The 18,899-nt window shown below is 51.7% G+C and overlaps 1 protein-coding gene across 1 annotated transcript; it reads left to right on the plus strand.

Moving 5' to 3' along the window:
• The first annotated feature begins 4,738 nt into the window (after positions 1–4,738).
• Positions 4,739–18,677, plus strand: LOC119112107 (putative defense protein 1). The gene is made up of 4 exons (XM_037236126.1): positions 4,739–4,928; positions 13,019–13,232; positions 17,899–18,112; positions 18,442–18,677. Exons 1-3 carry the CDS (start codon positions 4,748–4,750, stop codon positions 18,110–18,112), a joined length of 609 nt encoding a protein of 202 aa, XP_037092021.1. The 5' UTR covers positions 4,739–4,747; the 3' UTR covers positions 18,442–18,677.
• The last annotated feature ends 222 nt before the right edge of the window (positions 18,678–18,899 follow it).

Below are 18,899 nucleotides of genomic sequence, written 5' to 3' on the forward strand. Positions count from 1 at the left end.
AGCATAAGACTCTGAGCTCCTTTTACCGATTATCCTGCCCGGAAGATGACACATGATCACAATAAATACGATCTTTATAGCTAATCTACCCTCCTAGACAAATATGGCGTTAGAAACCGGAGCAGAAAAAGCATGCTGTAGCCCCATCTGACCTCCCGTGACCTGTCCTTGAACTGACTGACTCTTCTAGACCGCGAAAAGATCTTTTGCTAGTTGTTTGGGCCCCTGGAGAACTTCAAACCGGCGATTACGACCATCTGAAAATGTAACTTTTGTTGAACGGGCCGGGCCTCGCTTCAGCTTCTTCATCATGCTTCTTCATCATCCTCGCTTCAGCTTCTTCATCGCTTCAGCTTCTTCTTCGCAAACCTTCTTCAGTTTCTCATCATGAACATCCACGAGACTGAACAACTTATTCACACATAGGGATGAAAAGGAGGGTGTTTGATCCGTGAGAGTAAGCCACATCGGAACACTGAGCTGGTCTTACCTCGCCTGCGCACATTTTGTTTTCTTAATCGTAAGTTTGGCGCGGTTCAGAGGGTTTATTTTGTGCATGCCCATGATCCTACTTTTGCCCCTCGTAATTTCTGGTGACCGCCACACTATCCTGAGGCCAAAAATTATAAGTGCTTTCAATTTAGCTCGGGGGACCTTTCTGCCGATATTCTTGTTTTCGTGGGATACGTGAGAGCCAGATCTTGCAGAGCGTCCAAACGACTCTTCCGACCCAGCGAAGGTGACGCCGGAGATGGGTCCGGCGAAGCTAGCGCCGGAGATTGGTCCGGTGAAGCTGGCACCGGAGATTGGTCCGGCGAAGCTGGCGCTGGAGATTGGGTCTGGCGAAGCTGGCGCCGGAGATTGATCTGGTGAAGGTGGCACCGGAGATTGGTCCGGCGAAGCTGGCGCCGGAGATTGGTCCGGCGAAACTGGCGCGGGAGATTGGTCCGGCAAAGCTGGCGCTGGAGATTGGTCTGGCGAAGGTGGCGACGGAGATTGGTCCGGTGAAGTTAGCGCCGGAGATTGGTACGGCGAAGGTGGTGCCCGAGATTGGCCCGGCGAAAGTGGTGCCGGAGATTGACCCGGCGAAGATTAGCTATGAACTGATTGCCGCTATCTGCATTCGTACTAACAGCGAATCTTCTTTGTTTCATGCTTTCACCCTAATCCTTCCTTGCTCCGATGAATACTGAAGATACTGCACACGGCAGGTGGAGGAGCGGTTGCCTCCGGCCAGCTGTGTGGATGGACCGCACCCTTGTATAAGCCATAGCCATGAACCCCCACGGCGATTTATTAGATTAGCAATATCACTCAACCATTAATCAGCCTCTACGTCTGTCAGCACCCGCGGTGACGTCGGCACCCATGCGATATCCGCCTTTCACCCGAATCTGCAACACAGCGAGCGCTCCTCACACGACCAGGCTTCCGCGAGCACTTAGCGTGACCTGCTTCACGACCGATAACCCGGCCCCAGACCCGACACGAGAACACACGAGGGGCCACGTGGTGGTGACAGCCACGGCCCGCCGGCGGTAGCGACACGAGGTCGTATTGATCAAACAAGCTTCTGGGCCTGACGACTCTGAGTGACGGCTGGACCTTTGTCGCTGCTGACTTCCAGGAACTTCCTGTGGACAGGTCATCACGTGACTGCCACGTTTAACAGTCTGCTGCTGGAATGATGTAGCATCTGCGATTCTCTGTTATTATGTTATATGCATGACCGCTACAAAGCAATCTTTACACGCACACTCGATGAGGGTGCGTTTTCTTCACACGATGGACCTGTAACCACAGGATGAGTTCCATCCGTACAGGTCACCCCCGTAATCACGAGGCGATGATGCAAAACACTGGTGATAATATCAGCACCCTGCGTAAGATGCTAGGCGATGTTTACAAAGACGTGTTGAGTAGAATGTTTGGTAAAATTTTGTTACGTCTAGTCATGATTCAAGTTGTTTCGACCCAAAAGTACTTTTGGCAAACGAGTGGCTGGAGTTAAAAAAAATCAAGTAGAAATGATCACTAGAAACCCTCTCCGATCATGACTCTTTCCAAGCAAATGGTACGAACGATCTAAAATGTACTGCATTACAACTTCCAACTGTTGTGAAATCGTTGGTATTTTGTTTGAATTGAAATAAACTCCACCTGGGCCAATACCAGTCGCATCGTTCAATGGTGCGTCGAGAAAAAATCCCGGGCTCTGGTGAACTGCATGCGATACAGATTGATGGTGAAACGGGTCTAACCCCACTTTCCAATGTAATGCCCGCCTGATTACTTATTTTGACCAGCTTCTGGTGGCATAGCAAGTAAGTGACTATCTGTTAATGTGAGTATAGTAAGTAGGTGACTATCTTTTATTTTGAGCGTGCGATCGTCTAGCTAACTCCTCACCCAGAAGAGGCATTGCCAATGCGCTGACGCGGCGGGAGCGTCTGGACGCAGCGTTGCGTAAGTGAGTGTTACTTTTACAATAACTGTAGTGACGTCAGGGGCGTCTGCGGCGCTGGGAGTCATTTCGACAGCAGTTCACGGAATTTAAATTCTAGTCAGATTCTAGAGATACGGGACCAGAAGGTGTGCCTACCGACGCACCTCCACTGCTCTGCAATAGAAAACTGCTCACTCTGCTTGAGGATTAAGTTCCCTGACATGAAAGTGCACTGGAGTGACATCCACTCGTTCATAATACACCATTCTCTGCCATAATGGGACGACGATGAAGCAGTGTCTGTGAAAGCCAACTCCTGTTCCGGCCAAAATGAGGCAGCGAATGTCGAGGTCCTCGAAAACAAATCCCTGTTCTAATCAACAAAGGAAAGATCAGGGAGGCTGAAAAACAGTGTGGTGGAGGGACCCCTGCAGTTATAAGCCGCAACCGGCGCTGAGTGCCCGTCTAAGAACAAGTGCGAACATTTTCAGCTGCTGTCGTTTTTCATCAGCTCGGGGCAGATAAGAGGATTCAGTGCGTTCTTTTGTTCTGCATCCCTCGCCCGGCGAGCAGGCTGCCAAGCCCAGCAGCGTTTTTAGGTAACATTTGATTTACTGTATCGATGATACCGATACCGATGGTCAGCACCGTCCTTGACTGCTGGTCTCAGTACTTAAAACGGAGTGTTCCACATTTGGAGATATTGAGGCAAACATAAAATATGGTGAAACAAGCTTGCTTACAACTATTAGTGTACTTCTAAGCGGAAAAGACTGCTCTGAGCAGCACAATTTGCTTTTCTAGAACATGTGCTTCCTGATACGTCATTGTTTGATTACGTCATCTCACCTTCCACAACATTGACGGAGAGTCAGTTGGCTGCCGTTATATCTGGAAATCGTGCTCTCAAACACCATATATGAACGACCCGACCAATATATTTTTCTGGGTCTCGATCGTCGCATGGCTTATGGAATGGCAGGACCCGAATGACGTTGTTATAGTGTCATGAATGCCAAGGTGACCATAAAATATCCTCCCCGAGATGCTCTCCACATTTTTACGGGCGTGTAGCGCAGGAACTAGACGGATTTGGGTCTTTAGAAGTACAGTGTTGTGAGCTGCTCCGAAAGGTCTCCAATATGGCTATTTCAGCTCAAAACCCCATAAAAATGTGGAATATTCCCTTTAAAGACATTGTTTTTGATAGGAGCAAGAACTCACGGCAAACTTCTTCATCATATCAATGTAAGTGCTATGCAAGATCAAGCTATGGTCAAATGGGCTTGCGAGCGAAATGCCACTGGACTGTTACCTCTTGAGGACTCTGGGCGCAAAATGACCATTGCAGTCGACGCGCCCGAAAACACCAATTAACAAGAACAACTCTTTGGGACCCGACGTCCGACCTCTCTTCTCGTTTTTGCCGGTCAGCAAGGACTCACAGTTGTGCTGGTGAATTCAAAATTAAGCTTGCTGGACAAAAATAAAAGGCTGGATCAGAGAGTCAAGGCAAACGTCCATCGATTGCTTGCTATTGAACAGAGTTGGAGGCGACCACTAAGGTGTCATAGTAACAACGCGATTTGGTGGTGTGTTGTTGAACAATATCATTCGAGCCACAAAATGCAGGTTGCCAAAGAGAAAATAGATGTGAAAATATCAGCCTGATCACAGACCAGTAAACTAGGAACAATTTTAGATTCGTGTGTACAGTACGCAAAGACAACCAGGTCTTCGTACATGACCAAGTGGCCATTTTGAATGCAAGCTACAAGGCAATGTTGCATGGCCGTCACAGCACAAGCAACCCTGTTTGTCATCGCCTTGCATGTCAAGCCATGGTCACCATCTGACCTTCACCTCGTCCTGGTCACGGTTGGCCGTGTTCCGTCTCCTAGTGACCACGCCCATGTCCCGTCCCCGTCTCGTGTTGGTCGTGCACAGTTGCCGGCGGCCGAGCGTGACTTTGGCGTGCTGCTGTTGCCCCCACCGACGGCCACGGCGTGGTGTCTCTGAGGCAGTCCTGTCCTGCACCAGCCCCCGCGGACGGCCGCCACGCGCTGGCGGCCGTGGCGTGCCGCCCCAGCCCCCGCCGGCGGGCGCGGCGCGTTGCCCCCAGCCCGCCGCGGAACCCTGTCCCAGACCAGCCGTCGAGCACTGTCCCAGCCCGCGCCGGCGGCCGCAGCGCGTTGGCCCAGTCCCCGCCGGTGGCCACGACTGGCCTTCAGCGCCAGAGCGGCTGTGAGAGCGGCGCCGGCCGGCTTCAGTCGCGCTCCGTCCGCACCCGCCGCTGCCGCCATGCTCCGCCCGCTGCTGCTGCTCGCCGGCTGTCTGGCGCCGATCGTCGCCTTCCCGAACGGCGCGCCGACAGAGGCCTGTCTGCGCGGCATGGTGCCGAACCATGGCGGACAGCGCACTCAGGACCTGCGCTCCATGCCGTTCAGCGTCACCCGACAGTCGTACCAGGGCGGTGTCAGAGGTGAGTCACCTCGGACGTACCTCGGAGTGCAGCGTCGTAGTGTTAGTGCGGCGCCATCAGGCGCACCGGGGCGCCGTCGTCAGACCTACCAGGGCGGGATCATCACACGCACTAGGGCAGAGGTGGCTCAGCTCAGGCGGCATGGCACAGCTCAGACAGGGTGGCGCCATCAGGCCTGGCGGGGCGGCGTAAGCGGTGAACGTCCTCGGCTGTCCCTGGTTGGGGTCGTCATACGCGTCTGGGCGAGCGCGAAGGTGCATCTCCTCAGACCATCACCGCGGGGTCATCGGACGGACCGCGGCGGTCGAGGTTAGGCCCCAGACGGCGCGGCGTGGGATCGTCAGGTACACCAGGGCCGGATCAGGAGTGCCGGCGCAGGCACCGGGCGAGCTCGCAGCCAGGTCTCTCTGGCGAAGCAAGGTCTGGTCAGAGATATCTCATCCAGCGATAGTACCAGAGCTATCTCGGCCGCGGAATCATTTGACAAGTTTTCTTCTTGTTCACCTTAAGGCTGCGTTCGAGGAGCGAGGTCTCCTGGACGCGTGAATAAGGGGCGGAGTTGGATCGACTGTCGCAAATCATTCAGCGGAAAGTAGAAAACATGCGATGGATCCGGATGCAGGTCTGGTCGGCTCAAGGGAGCTTCTTAGTCGGTCGCATTTTTTTCAGCATCGCACGGGATTTCTAACTAATTTCAACATGAAGAGATGTAAAATTACGGGAGAAGGGGCAGCCCAGGTACCCGACCGGATGTCACCACCAGCTCGACACGTGCAAAGTTGCCGCATTCTTTCATGACGTCATGTGAGCTCGGAGAGCCCCACGTGCACTGGATTAGAACGTTCAAAGCATAGGCTACAGTGCTGCGCGAAATGAATCAATCCAGACGTAACCGAATTGACTGGTTACGTTGATCTCGCTATTGCGAGATGCCATTGACTTTGTGCGCTTTCGTAACGTTTGTCACGTGCGACTAGTTGAACGTTTTGAAATCATTTCAGTGTGAATAAGTATTGCATATAATGAGCTGATTTCAAAAACATTCCAGCAAATTCGAAGTTGCAATATTGTGCTGAGGTAGCACAATCTTCTTAGCCTTTGCGTGTTCGTTGCACCACTTATCTTGTATGTAGCAAAATCAAAGTGCATGAATGCTATTCTCCAAAGACGAAATTAAATGCGCGCCTATAAGCCACCTGTAATTACACCTGTGTGCTTCGCGCGAAAGGATGAAGCAAGCAGTGATCACGTCCAATGCACATTTCCTACCAAAACAGTCTCTTGACAATGACCCAGTAAAGCCTTTTTGTTTCTTCATTCTCTGATCTTGAGAGTCTAACTGTTCTCAAATCCAATCATTTACATAAATCCAGTCACTTATATTTGCTCTTTGTTTGCGAGGTTGTTGATAGAGACCACGCAAATCCCTCGCGACTAGTGAGAGAAACTTTTTGGCCGAATGTTATGAATCCCAACATCTCGTGTGCGTGCACAAATGCAGATTCTGCTGTGGTGAATGTTGCATCGAATTGAACAGATATCACACATTCAGACAGATGTGACAGAGATCTACATAATAATATCTACATTACAATTCCAGATTACACCGAGCGGATTCAAATAGATGTTACAAGGCGAAGAGAATGGCAAGTTTTCATTTGTGTTGTCAAATTGTGTATTCAATCCAGGTGCCATAACTTATGATATGACCGTGGCGAACTCGATGAGATGGAGTGCAGGCCATAACGTCCGAAGGCACCAGCGGTGTTAGTCTTATGGCGCGGAGTGCCATTACGGTGCCTAGATCGAAAGGTGATTTATAACTATGTCCAGGACGTAACACGAGCCAACTACCATGAAACGACTGCTGCTGACAACTGCCCGATGGGTTTCAGAACTAGGGCAGATGGGTCGTCAGGTGGTCCGGTTTTGCAGCCAGGGGTATTGACGCGCGCCACCACACTGTCTGTGTGCTGCGGATTCAGCAGCGAGTTTGACACTGACATGGGTCTCACTGTAGAGAGCACCTCCAGTTGACATCGCACACTCCTGCGCGCGGGATATTAGCTTTGAGTCACCGCCAAGACCGTGTACCTCGTCTCAAAACAAGCTGGGTCCTCGACGGCGTGCATACTGCAGCGATATGGCCCTAGGGCAGTGTCTCAAGTTCTGAAATAAGCTCAACAACCTCACGACATGAAAGCACGACTCACGCGCACGTGCTCCTCTCACCACTCGCCCGACTCTCAAGGATTGGAGAGCGACACTTGTGCCGCCTTTCACCCTCTGGCATCGGTGACACGCTACGTGTTATCACCAGGTGACGTCGGCACAGCTTCTCTCTGATGTCATCAGTCAGTCTGAAACGGCGTCACGATGAAGGTGTTGCTGTGAAGGTACTCCACCGCACGGTGCACGTCTATTTTACTCACCCGTTTTGATCAGAATGCATCAATGACCAAAAGCCGCGACTTGCGGTGTGGCTTCGCGCACACCAGCTGCCCGCTGTCCGTCCGCACTGACCTGCGGGGTGGCGCTCGTAAGGCCTCGTTAGGCCCAGTTCATTGGCGCCGGGTCAGTCTCCTACTTTCACCCCGGCCGGGCCAGTGAGAGGTGGCCACAGGTCGCGGGGCTCCCAGCCGACAGTCACCGAGTGAAACTCGGGCAGTCTCCCCGAGAGGTCCGGTACCTAACCTCACTGCCCGCCGGCACCGGCACCTGTCAGACTGAAGCAGCGGCGGTGAAAGGCTCTAAATCCTGCTACTCGCTCATGGTGTTGAAAGGATCATCGCCAGGTGGTAGTTAAACATGCGTACCCATGTCCGTATATCAGTCGAACAACTTACTACGCATTACGTGGAGATTAACACTTCCTTTGTTCACGTTGGTGGTAGCGAAACAGAATCACCGCTTTGCATAGATCTTCAAATCATTTCTGCATATGCCAAGTGACGATGATAGCAGCATGAGGGATTTACCGGCTTTGTCTAGAGTCTGTTCTTGAGACTCACAACACTTTCACGCTGTGTTCAATCGTCTGAAACCCGCTCTGTGTCCAGTCGTCTGGAGGTCCACTCTGTGCTGTCGCCTGGACCCCGCTCTGTGCTGTCGCCTGGACCCCGCCCTGTGCTATCACCTGGGCCCGGCTCTGTGCTGTCGCCTGGACCCCGCTCTGTGCTATCACCTGGGCCCGGCTCTGTGCTGTCGCCTGGACCCCGCCCTGTGCTATCACCTGGGCCCGGCTTTGTGCTGTCGCCTGGACCCCGCCCTGTGCTATCACCTGGGCCCGGCTTTGTGCTGTCGCCTGGACCCCGCCCTGTGCTACCACCTGGGCCCGGCTCTGTGCTGTCGCCTGGACCCCGCTCTGTGCTATCACCTGGGCCCGGCTCTGTGCTGTCGCCTGGACCTCGCCCTGTGCTATCACCTGGGCCCGGCTCTGTGCTGTCGCCTGGACCTCGCCCTGTGCTATCACCTGGGCCCGGCTTTGTGCTGTCGCCTGGACCCCGCCCTGTGCTACCACCTGGGCCCGGCTTTGTGCTGTCGCCTGGACCCCGCTCTGTCCTTTCTCCTGGATCTCGCTCCGTCCTGTCTCCTGGACCCTGCTCTGTCTTATCACCTGGTCCGGCCTCCCACCCCCCTTTTGGCTCGTGCCTCCCCCCGCTCCGCGTCATTTACCTCGGTCAATAGTGCCGCTGGGGGGTCACGGAGGACCGATTAGCTCGCTGGAATGGGTAACGTGGGCAATTTGTACCAATCTGTAACTGCTCCATCCGTCTAAGGCTTATGAGCCGTCTAAGAGGACCCCTTGTTGTGGTCGGGCTACCGGATATATGCCTTTTGGGAATCATCAGGTATAAAGTTAGGCGTATTTGTACAATGATCAGTCTGTATCGATCCATGATGTGGTGGCGTACATTGATTGATGTGATGCAATGTCTGCATACTTTAGCAGCACGCAGGCAGTTAATGATGCCATGCCGCAAGGGCTTAACGGGATTGATCTTGCGCAAAAATTATTTCGAGGGGAATGTGTTTGACGTAACCTTCTGAATCATTTGGTGCTTATTTTTGCTGAGGGGTTTCTGCTCACGTAACAATCCTACAAGGTTTTGGTCACAGCATGGGCAACATGACAATAAACTGCGCAGTGGTGACACCAAATGTGGCAGCATTTGAACTCGTAAGGTTTACATCAGAGTTACACGAATGGTCATATTTTGGATGTTCAGGAGTTGTCGCGGTTAAAATTATAAAAAGTTCTGGGAACCCAATCCCTTAAGGAGTTGGGTAATTCAAGCAAGGTGAGAGGCAAAAATTCCCATTCAGCGAAGAACCAGGTTAATGCTCAACACATACTTGACTACATTTGCTGTGTGACATTTGCTGTGACAGGCACCAGTTGTTTCTCACCGTCGTCCCCACCCTCTGTTTTCAGGTCTCCACGACTAAAAGTATTAGGCAAGGGGCCATAACTCTCTATGACCATACACGACGAACATCTGTATATGTGTCAAGGAAATAATCGCTTCAGCTTTTCCAAAAATGTCTGACCTGGGAGACATAAAATCCCATGCGCCGTGCGGTCGCGCTCGTTGTAACAAGACCGTAGAGAGAGAAGCCCTTTGTCTTGCCATATCGACCCGCAGCAAGCAATTGAACACCGTGGAAGTAAAGCATTTGTGTACGCGTGTTCGGTTCATGGTAAAATTGGCAATGGCTTACCGGAAAGGCTACGGCCCGGCGAGAAAAGATGTGCACAAAAACGCTGGATTTTTTTGATACGTTGTTGCTCATTTGATGGCTATGCTGTACAGATGAAATTAATCACTGAGCCGTTTTGGGGTAAAGGTATTCGAAGCCAGAAATTAAGTAATTTAAGAAAACGCGAATGGTCAGCGTAAGGCATTACACTAAAAATAACGATTAATGACAAAACACAATCACAAATATGACAGCAACAATGGAGAAAAGATGAACTTGTTGAAACGTTTCCGAGGTGTTGGGAAGAGACAAATATAATCACAGCACACAGAGAAAGGCTCACAGATAACCCTAGATATTCTCCCATGCCGGAAAACTGTCTCAAAAATACGTTATAGCGATGGTTACATAACCTGATCGACGATGCCTGCGATATCATCGTGGAGCCGAATGGGTAGCATGTTAATTTAATGTCGGCAAGGTAAGCATCGCGCAGGGAAAAGATCATGTCATTATGAGACGGTGGCTGGCACGAGGATGGCAGCACCATTCATCACAGATATCTTGATCCCTGCCGACAAAAGGCCAGGCTCAACATGCTTGAAAAAGATCCTGAAGTTTTGCAGGCTGGTCCAGTCAACATGATGCGGGGATTTCTTGGACATGCACTTGGTTGGATGATGGGGGAACAATTTGACTCCCGTAATATTTCTTACACTAAGAAAGCTAGAAAGACGAAATCATAATGTAAATTAAGCGTTATTAAGCGTATAAATTAAGCGTAATCCCTTTTCCCAATTTTAAGCGGCCTAGGCTGTGACTTTCAGGCCAAAGAAGGTAAAACAAGGTCGAACTCGGGATCAGTGTCCGAAGTGTCCCAGACATTTTCCCCCATGCACCAATTGACCATGCAGTTTGACTTCACGAACGTTTTCCAGGATATCGTTTAAACGGCGTGGCATAGCCCTGCCAAACTGAACAACAAACAGATGCAGGTTACTTAGTGGCAGATGTTTTGGTGTAACGCATTAGACGTACCAAGTAAGGTCGCTGGTCTATAGCAGGTTAAAATCAGACCATGGCTGTCAGCGAAGGCAATTCGCTGGGTATCTTCTAATGTGACACCACAACCGAGTTATAAGCAAAATCATACAGTCTTGATATTTTTTCTTAGACATTCGGACAATTTTAATTAGAAATGTGGTTAATTGCATTGGTCTTGGATCTGACATGAGGGCCAGTTCAAAGGCAAACCTACACCGCCTTATTACTAGAAAATTGGATTAATCAAGTAGGTTACACGTTCATTTCGAATTCCTGGATTTAAACGAGGTCAAAACATTTGTTATCTTCGCTTCATGAAGTTCAGGGTAGGTCATGGACCTAATATGACATCGATCAACCTTTTTCTCAGAGGCAAGCCGTCTAGGGTTAGTACTTTGTGCCGATCGTTAATTCAAACAGCCAAATAATCTCGAAGGTTTTTGGTCATTTGTAACTTCTAAAGATGAAAAATATCAATTACCTGATGTGAACACCAGCAACTTTTTGCTAATGAGAAGAATTTAGCTTAAAGCTGCTTGGGGGAGAATGTCTGGGACACTTCGAACATCGATCCGGAGTTTGACCGTGTTTGACCTTCAATGGCCTGAAAGTCACAGCCTAGGGCACTTGAAAATTGGCGAAAGGGAGTTTACATAATGCTCTATCTACATAATGAATTTGGTCTTTCTAGCTTTCTTAGTGTTGTCATCATTCGTAATGGCCGTTGATCACAATCACAGCAACAGAGAAGAGGCGACCTGCGTTTTTCCCGCCCGCTACGAAAAGATAGAAGGAATGTATAAGTACTTCGGGAAGGATCATTTGCAGCGCGTTTGACCATGATACAGAAATGGTCGGCGGGAACCTGTCGTTCGGCGGAGCTCGGGTAAACAGGAGCATGACCCGTCTGAAGTGTTGACGGCGAGCTGTTGGCGCGGGCGTAGGTGTTGCTGCTGGAGCTGATTCCACAGCCAAGCCAACTACCGCTTCACAAAACACGATCAGCAATGTGGCGACGAGAAATTCCCACGTTGTCCACAGAGTTTCGGGAGACAGAGAACTTCCAGGCCCAATGCCGACTTTACAAGAGATCGTGCTTCGGAGTTCGTCTAGTGCGGCTTCAGCATATGCAGGGCATAATACACAAACACGCGTGTGTTGGCGTAGAGCGTTAGTGTACATCTCTCACCCTCCTAGCCTATGGCGGAGATCTTTCGCTGGTCTGCTGGCATGGCACACAAACCTCAACCATTCAGTTTAACTCACGTGAGAATGCCGTCACGCTCCATGGATCTTAAAACCAGTTCTGCACCCTGATCTTGGTAGATCGCGACATTGCTGCACGCCCTTGATGCATATGTGCGTCAAGGGCACGAAATTATATGCGGTATGAAGCGTGTGTCATACGACACATAACTTCAGGTCCTTGGTAGATGGATGCAGTGATATGTATTTTGAGATGCTGCCGTCAGTTTTTGGTCGCAAGACGAGTTTTCTTAGTAGATGAACACCGTTTTTCTGGTGTTGTTTTACTAGGAGTCTGGTTCCTTTGGTGCGCATTGTAATGTTGCTGATATGTGTAATGCTGTGACATTACAATATGCCTAGCAATGTGCGCATCTTTGTATACACGGTACTTCAGTAAACAGCTATCCGTCTGCATAGCATCCCATATTTTTCCTTCTTAATGGGTTGGACTTAACTCTGCATTACAGGCAAGGTAGCTGTAGTCTTAACCCTTACCCTTTGATACACAACTCGTGAACTGCAGTTTCGTTCATTTTTTATCAGAGGTCAGGAAAATACGGAGTGCTACGAAGTGCCCAGTGCTTCCCAACGTGCTAGCTAAACGAGCTGGTGCGCGGTTCAGTTCACTACTGCGGCCGGGGAGCCATGGGTGCCGTTGTCCCGCATATTCCAGACACCACTGGACCCCGGGTGCCACAGATATTGGCGCATTCCTCCTGGTTGGCACGTGCCCAGGACGCTTAGCCACCCTTGGCCAGCTGCCAGGAATTCTGTAATGACCTCTGCATGATTCAGATCGGGACGACCTCTCCCCTGGCGCAGATGCCTCGAACCGTCGGACCGTTTTCGACAGCGTGGGAGGCGATATTGGACCGCTCGCTTATTGTCATACAGATAGAGATATGCCAAAGGCGCTGTTTTCTACGTGCGTTATTACGAGTGGTCAATATTGGCACTCGTCACTTGCTCAAGTCCTTTCGCGTCACGAACGCGAACGTGAACATGAGCATGGTCACCGAGGACCCAGCACTCCTCCCATGAAAAGTCGTCTCATAGTGCTGCCGCGCGTGACGTTTGGGGCCTTGTCTCCGTTTCAGTGACCATCAAGGCGCCGGGCAAGAACTACTTCAAGGGCTTCATGGTGCAGGCGCGCGATCCGTCTACGGGTAAGGCTGCCACGGGGCAGGGGAGCTGGCAGCCAGTCGACAACGTCAACCTGATGAACGAGTGCGCCGCGCTCACCCACGCCGACCGCAGCGAGAAGGAAAGCGTCTCCGTTACCTGGACCGGACGCCAAGACGTCACCATGCAGTAAGTGCCAGTCACATGGACCTAGTGACACTGTGTGGCGGGTGTCCTTCACATGGGCCAGACGGCACCATCAGCAGCAGGCAGGGGGCGCAGGGGCACGTGGCCCCCCACCCTTTAGGTTCCTAAGGGCCCTTCGGGCCCCTCGGAACATACGATTAAGGGCTCGATTTGAGGACCCGAAGGACCCGAAAGGCCAGATGGAGGCCTCATTCAGGGGCTGCAGCCCGCGGGGCCGGGCACTCCAATGCCAGCCAAAGGGCCCCGCGCGCTGATCAGGGGTCCAGTGAGTCGATAAGACTTATATTTCGGTCAGACACCACCAGTAACACACAGTCGGCTTCGTAGCGGCATGGGCCCGGGCGCAATTTCACATGCAGGGACAAAGCCAAAGTCTGATTTACATTTCTCGGGGCCCCACAACGCCAACAGAGGCCCTGTGTTGTCCAGGGGCCTCGAGTTGGCCAGAAGCAGCGCTCGAGGAGGCCCGAAGAGTCTAGAGGGACCACCGGGTCTGACAACCAAGAGCGCGATTGGAGAGTCTAAGGACATCGAGGGCTGGTCGGAGTCTTATTCAGCGGCCCCGATCTGAGAAAACAAGCCCTCAAATAAGAATCACTGGGCCCTTTGCGCCTATCGGGGAACCTCTTAGTCGATATGGGCCTATATACCGGCCAGGTAACATCCTGCCACGCAGTCGGCTCCGTATCGGTATGGGCCTGAGGACCCACTTCTCAATCAGTTACAAAGCCGGGGCCAGTGATTTACACTGCTTGTATGCGTCATGGGCGCACGGTGCTAACGGAGGGCCCTGCGCTCAGCTCGCAAAGGCCCTGAGACGACCAAGAAAAGCGTTCGATGAGGCCCGAATAGCGGCCCGGGCGGCCCACTGGAACCGACGATCAAAGGCCCGGTTGAAGAGCATCAAGGCAGAAGGGCTGGCTGTAGGTCACATAGAGAATCGCGGTCCCTAGGGTCGTGACCTGAAATATCAGCCGCGACAATGCGGGGGTCTAAGTCGGTCAGGTACCACGAACACCGAACAATCGGCTCCATGTCCGTCTGAGCCCTTGAGACCTATTTCCCAAGCAGAAATGAGCCCGGAGTCCGCGATTTGCAGTGTTGGGGGCTCCTGGATCCCGTGTCGCTTGGTGCGCTTCCAGCATATACTTATGATGTAAGTCTCCGTCAATGTTACAGTGTTGGTCCGCGGAATCGTCGGTTGTTGCCCGCCGCACTCGCCGGCCGTAGATAATCGCGTAGGGTTCCGAAAAAACGCCACTTCTCCGAAAGCAGAAACTCTAAGCCCTCGCTTTGGGTGTCAAAACACGCGCAACATATGCCAGGCAGGTACTGAAAATTTGCTTGAGATTACAGGACATCTCGTTGATTGGTTAGGTGGTTATTTGGATTAGAGCCCTTTTGACCAGTATGGATCATTTCAAGGCTATGGGATGACGCAGACTGAATTACAGAAGGACAGGACTACATGCGCCTGAGGGCCAACCACTGAGCTTAGCCCAAGCAGGGACCTCTCTGAGGAGTATGTGCTGAGCGCCCGGTCGGGTCGGCCTCCGAGGTGCCTCTCGACCTACTCGTGGCTGGCGCATGCAGCCTGCCCCGGATGAGCGGGGTGTCACGAAGACGGAAGATGAAGCGAGAAAGAGGATAAGGGGATCGGATTACATAAAAGAGATACCTTTAGAGAACTTCATAGAGGGCTTGACGACACCTCTATTAGGACGATGGTTTAGTTGAAGCCTGTTACTGCAGGCGTTGTCTGGCTGGCTTGTGACGGCACGAGTTCTTGGTTTATGTATTGAATTTGCTTTGTGTATTCATTCATCAACTGCATTTTAGGCTACAACAATGCAGACAAGGGTGTCCATGCCCGTTGCAACGTGGCCCTTGCAATTTAGGCGATTCAATATGCACGAAGCAACAAGCTGCACGCCTAATGAAAACGACCCGCGTTAATCAAAGAAAAATCCGCAGTTTCATCAAAGCGGCAGCATGATTTAAGGCTGAAGTCTGCACCCGTTAGCTCACGACAATCACTAAAGTACGTTCTTCTGCTGGTACAGCCATCCACGACGCTAGCCACGCTGTTCAGACCACCTCCCAGTTATGAGACCGGGAGACCAGCGCACGGAGATCTTTCTCAGGGGACGTGACGCCACGCCAGTGGACCTTCCCATTCACGTTCAGAGTGTCACGGCATTCGAGGGATTTAATTTGGGCAGACAGCGACGGGTCGGCACACTCGGAACGGTTCCACGTCAGCGCACGTGACTCGGCCTCGCTCGGTCGGCCGTGTGCCAAGTTTGAATGTGAGACACGGGGTCATCGGCGAGCCGGAGCCGCTGGCTGACCTCCCTCCAGCCGTGGCCCGCCTGCCGGGGTGCGGGTTCAGCGCATGTCCGCCAGCTGTCCAGCGGTGCGCCACTCGCCAGCGCGTGGCCCGGTCGCCATAGCTCCGCGGCCGTGTCACCATGCGATTTGGGTACACAGAGGAGCATCGATCGCCTCCTGTCGTCCGGATGCGCCGCTAACACATCACCCTGGAGACTCCTGCGTACGCGGGCCGCAGAACGGGCAGGCCGGCGACTAAATGATGCTCAGTTATACTGCTAGCATGGGGCACTTGTTGAGAATAAAAGATTTGGATGTGACAATGCATTTTTATCTTGTTTTGGAATGTTTGCGGAGTTAAGTGCTTGATTAACACGCGCCTGGGTGACCAGTTGAATATCCTTCACTCGGGTGAGGGGGGGGGGATAATTTGATCTCGCCCCGTGATCTAAAAAATTAAGGAAGCTAGAGACACCAAATTTACCGCATGGGTTGGCTTGTATGTGAACATACTCATGCCAAAATTTTATATTTTCAATTCACGACCTTCGGGTCATGTGATGTGAAACAAGCTCAAACTTCAGACTGGTGTCTTAAGTACCCCGTGACCTCGTCATTCAGCCGCCTTGAACCTGAAGACCTGTGAAATAGTATACTAGTGTTCATTTAAGGTCACTGATCTTGTTTGGGCTTTAGAAGGTCACGCCGACCAAAATCCCGCGACATTATTTTTATTTTTTGCATTTAAATGAGCGTCTAGGATTACGTAAGCCAGTATGTTCCTAAGAGCAGAATATTGATCCGGGTCATTTTAGGCCAGTTACCTACTCTGAATCACAAGAAGCTCATGGAGGATGTCTGCCACGTTCCATTTTATTAGTAAATTAACAATGAGCACCAGAAACTACCCAATACAGCAAGCTGTTAAGCAAAAAGCTGGTTGATTTTGACCTCGGTCTGACGTTCCTACCTAACCTTAGGTCAACGGCATCTGGTTTAATTCTACATTCAATTTGCTATTGCGTGAGAAGCTATTTCAGAGATGTATGGCCTCTTCTAACACTCCGTTGTCGAATCAGATTGAACGATTCCTTAGAAATGACCCTCGCTGACTTCTACGGCCTGCATTTGACCTGCCATAAGTCAGTAACCTTATAAGGTAAATCAAATACTTTCCACCAAAAGATCTGCTGTTTAATTCCCTACAGCTATGCGCAATTTGACGGGCTTCGCCGTGTGGCTCGTATATTATTCCGGAAAACCTTCGGGATCAAATTGCCCGCACCCTGATGCGTGTTAATATTCAAAGTATCATGAAGCATTGGTTATCATGGGCCTCGATTAACTGAAACTAAAGTAATCAAGGCATTGCATGGAGCCATTCACTGCGTCTATAGCCTCAGACATGTCGGAATTGCTTACCAGTTGACATTAATTATGCGCAACATAGCAAATCGGTTTAGAATTTCGGTCATGTGTTCCCGTGATTGTAACAAGCATTCGCATTGCCTGCTTCGAGCCACAAGTGGATTTTATACCAAACGCAAACGTCGCTGTTTAACAGCTTTTCTGTCACCTATGTTCTATGAAGTTATTCGAGTTGGCCTATCACGTCAGTGCATCGACCCCGCGACAGTGCAAACGGTTCTAGGTGTTGCGTGTCCCTGATCTACCCAGTCCATGCAGTGCGACGGTGTTGCAGGCGCACAGCCGGTTCTGTGTGTTGTGTGTCCCCTGACCTGACCTGACCTGCCCGTCCGTGCAGTGCGACGGTGCTGCAGGCGCACAGCCGGTTCTGTGTGTTGTGTGTCCCCTGACCTGACCTGATCTGCCCGTGCGTGCAGTGCGACGGCGTTGCAGGCGTACAGCCGGTTCTGCGTATTGTGTGTCCCCTGACCTGACCTGACCTGCCCGTCCGTGCAGTGCGACGGTCCTGCAGGCGTACAGCCGGTTCTGCGATTGTGTGTCCCCTGACCTGACCTGACCTGCCCGTCCGTGCAGTGCGACGGTCCTGCAGGCGTACAGCCGGTTCTGTGTGTTGTGTGTCCCCTGACCTGACCTGACCTGCCCGTCCGTGCAGTACGACGGTGTTGCAGGCGTACAGCCGGTTCTGCGTATTGTGTGTCCCCTGACCTGACCTGACCTGCCCGTCCGTGCAGTACGACGGTGTTGCAGGCGTACAGCCGGTTCTGCGTATTGTGTGTCCCCTGACCTGACCTGACCTGCCCGTCCGTGCAGTGCGACGGCGTTGCAGGCGTACAGCCAGTTCTGCGTATTGTGTGTCCCCTGACCTGACCTGACCTGCCCGTCCGTGCAGTGCGACGGTGCTGCAGGCGTACAACCGGTTCTGGGCGGACGTGCCGGTGCTGGACGCTGGTGGCGGCGGGCAGACTGCAGCAGCTTCGCCGCTGCAGCAGAGCTTCGCAGCCCTCCAGCCGGGCGTGGTGACCAACCGACCCGCCAATTCCCCACAGTTCGGTCCCGTCGTGGATCAGAGCCGTTTCGATCCGCAGCGTTACTTCCTGCAGTAGGTCAGTGACCCGACGGCGGCGCGCCGAGCGAGGCCACCCTGCCTAAGATGCCTGTGTCTGGCGTGCGTTCAGCGTTCACGCACGACGCAAATTGGCCCGACCGGATGGGCGTTGGTCATACAACCATTACTGTTATTATTATATTATGACACTTCGTAGAAGCTTTTAGGACAAATGCAACTGTCTCGATTGCCTTTCGTCCGGTGTCCGGTGAGTGGCAGCTGACAATGCTAGCGAATGCTGTATTGCTGCGAAGTGCTGTGAACCTGGATTGTCGGAAGCTGTTCCTCCTACCAACCGATGAATAATAACTGTTTCATTGTTTGCAGGACGTCGGGTAATAAAGGCCAGTAGTGACCAGGCAGAAGCAAATTTCGCCCAGATGTGGCGAGAAGGTTGAGGTGTAAAATGTCAAGACGGTGTTCGTTCGGCCTCTGCTAAACGTGCATGCATTAGTGTCAAACTAGTTATCTACTGTTTTTGCAAGCTGCTGTTGTGATAATATTGGGAAGTGGATATCGATCTGAATATGTTGAAGTTGAATAAAGCGGGACTTTACGTTAAACAGTTGCATTGAGACAGCTACTAAAAAATGTTGTATGTAAGCTGAAAGCTGCGACGATGCTGTATTACTGCGCGATCTAGAAGAGAGTGCATCTCACATGTCCGACACGGCCAACGGCACTGATTTTCTATCTCGTAAGACTGGAACTCTGAAGGTATTATTAAGGTTGAACACAGACGGGAAATTTGAAGACAGTTGGCTTGATGATCTCTGAAATAATCA

Source organism: Pollicipes pollicipes, unplaced genomic scaffold (assembly GCF_011947565.3).
Source record: "Pollicipes pollicipes isolate AB1234 unplaced genomic scaffold, Ppol_2.1 Scaffold_7261;HRSCAF=8764_pilon_pilon_pilon, whole genome shotgun sequence".
In the NCBI taxonomy this organism is placed as follows: Eukaryota; Metazoa; Arthropoda; class Thecostraca; order Pollicipedomorpha; family Pollicipedidae; genus Pollicipes; species Pollicipes pollicipes.

Coding starts and splice junctions, on each gene's coding strand:
- LOC119112107 (XM_037236126.1), top strand. CDS start 4,748: ATGCTCCGCCCGCTGCTGCTGCTCGCCGGCTGTCTGGCGCCGATCGTC. Junction 4,929..13,018: donor GTACCAGGGCGGTGTCAGAG/GTGAGTCACCTC, acceptor TCTCCGTTTCAG/TGACCATCAAGGCGCCGGGC. Junction 13,233..17,898: donor CGCCAAGACGTCACCATGCA/GTAAGTGCCAGT, acceptor CCGTCCGTGCAG/TGCGACGGTGCTGCAGGCGT.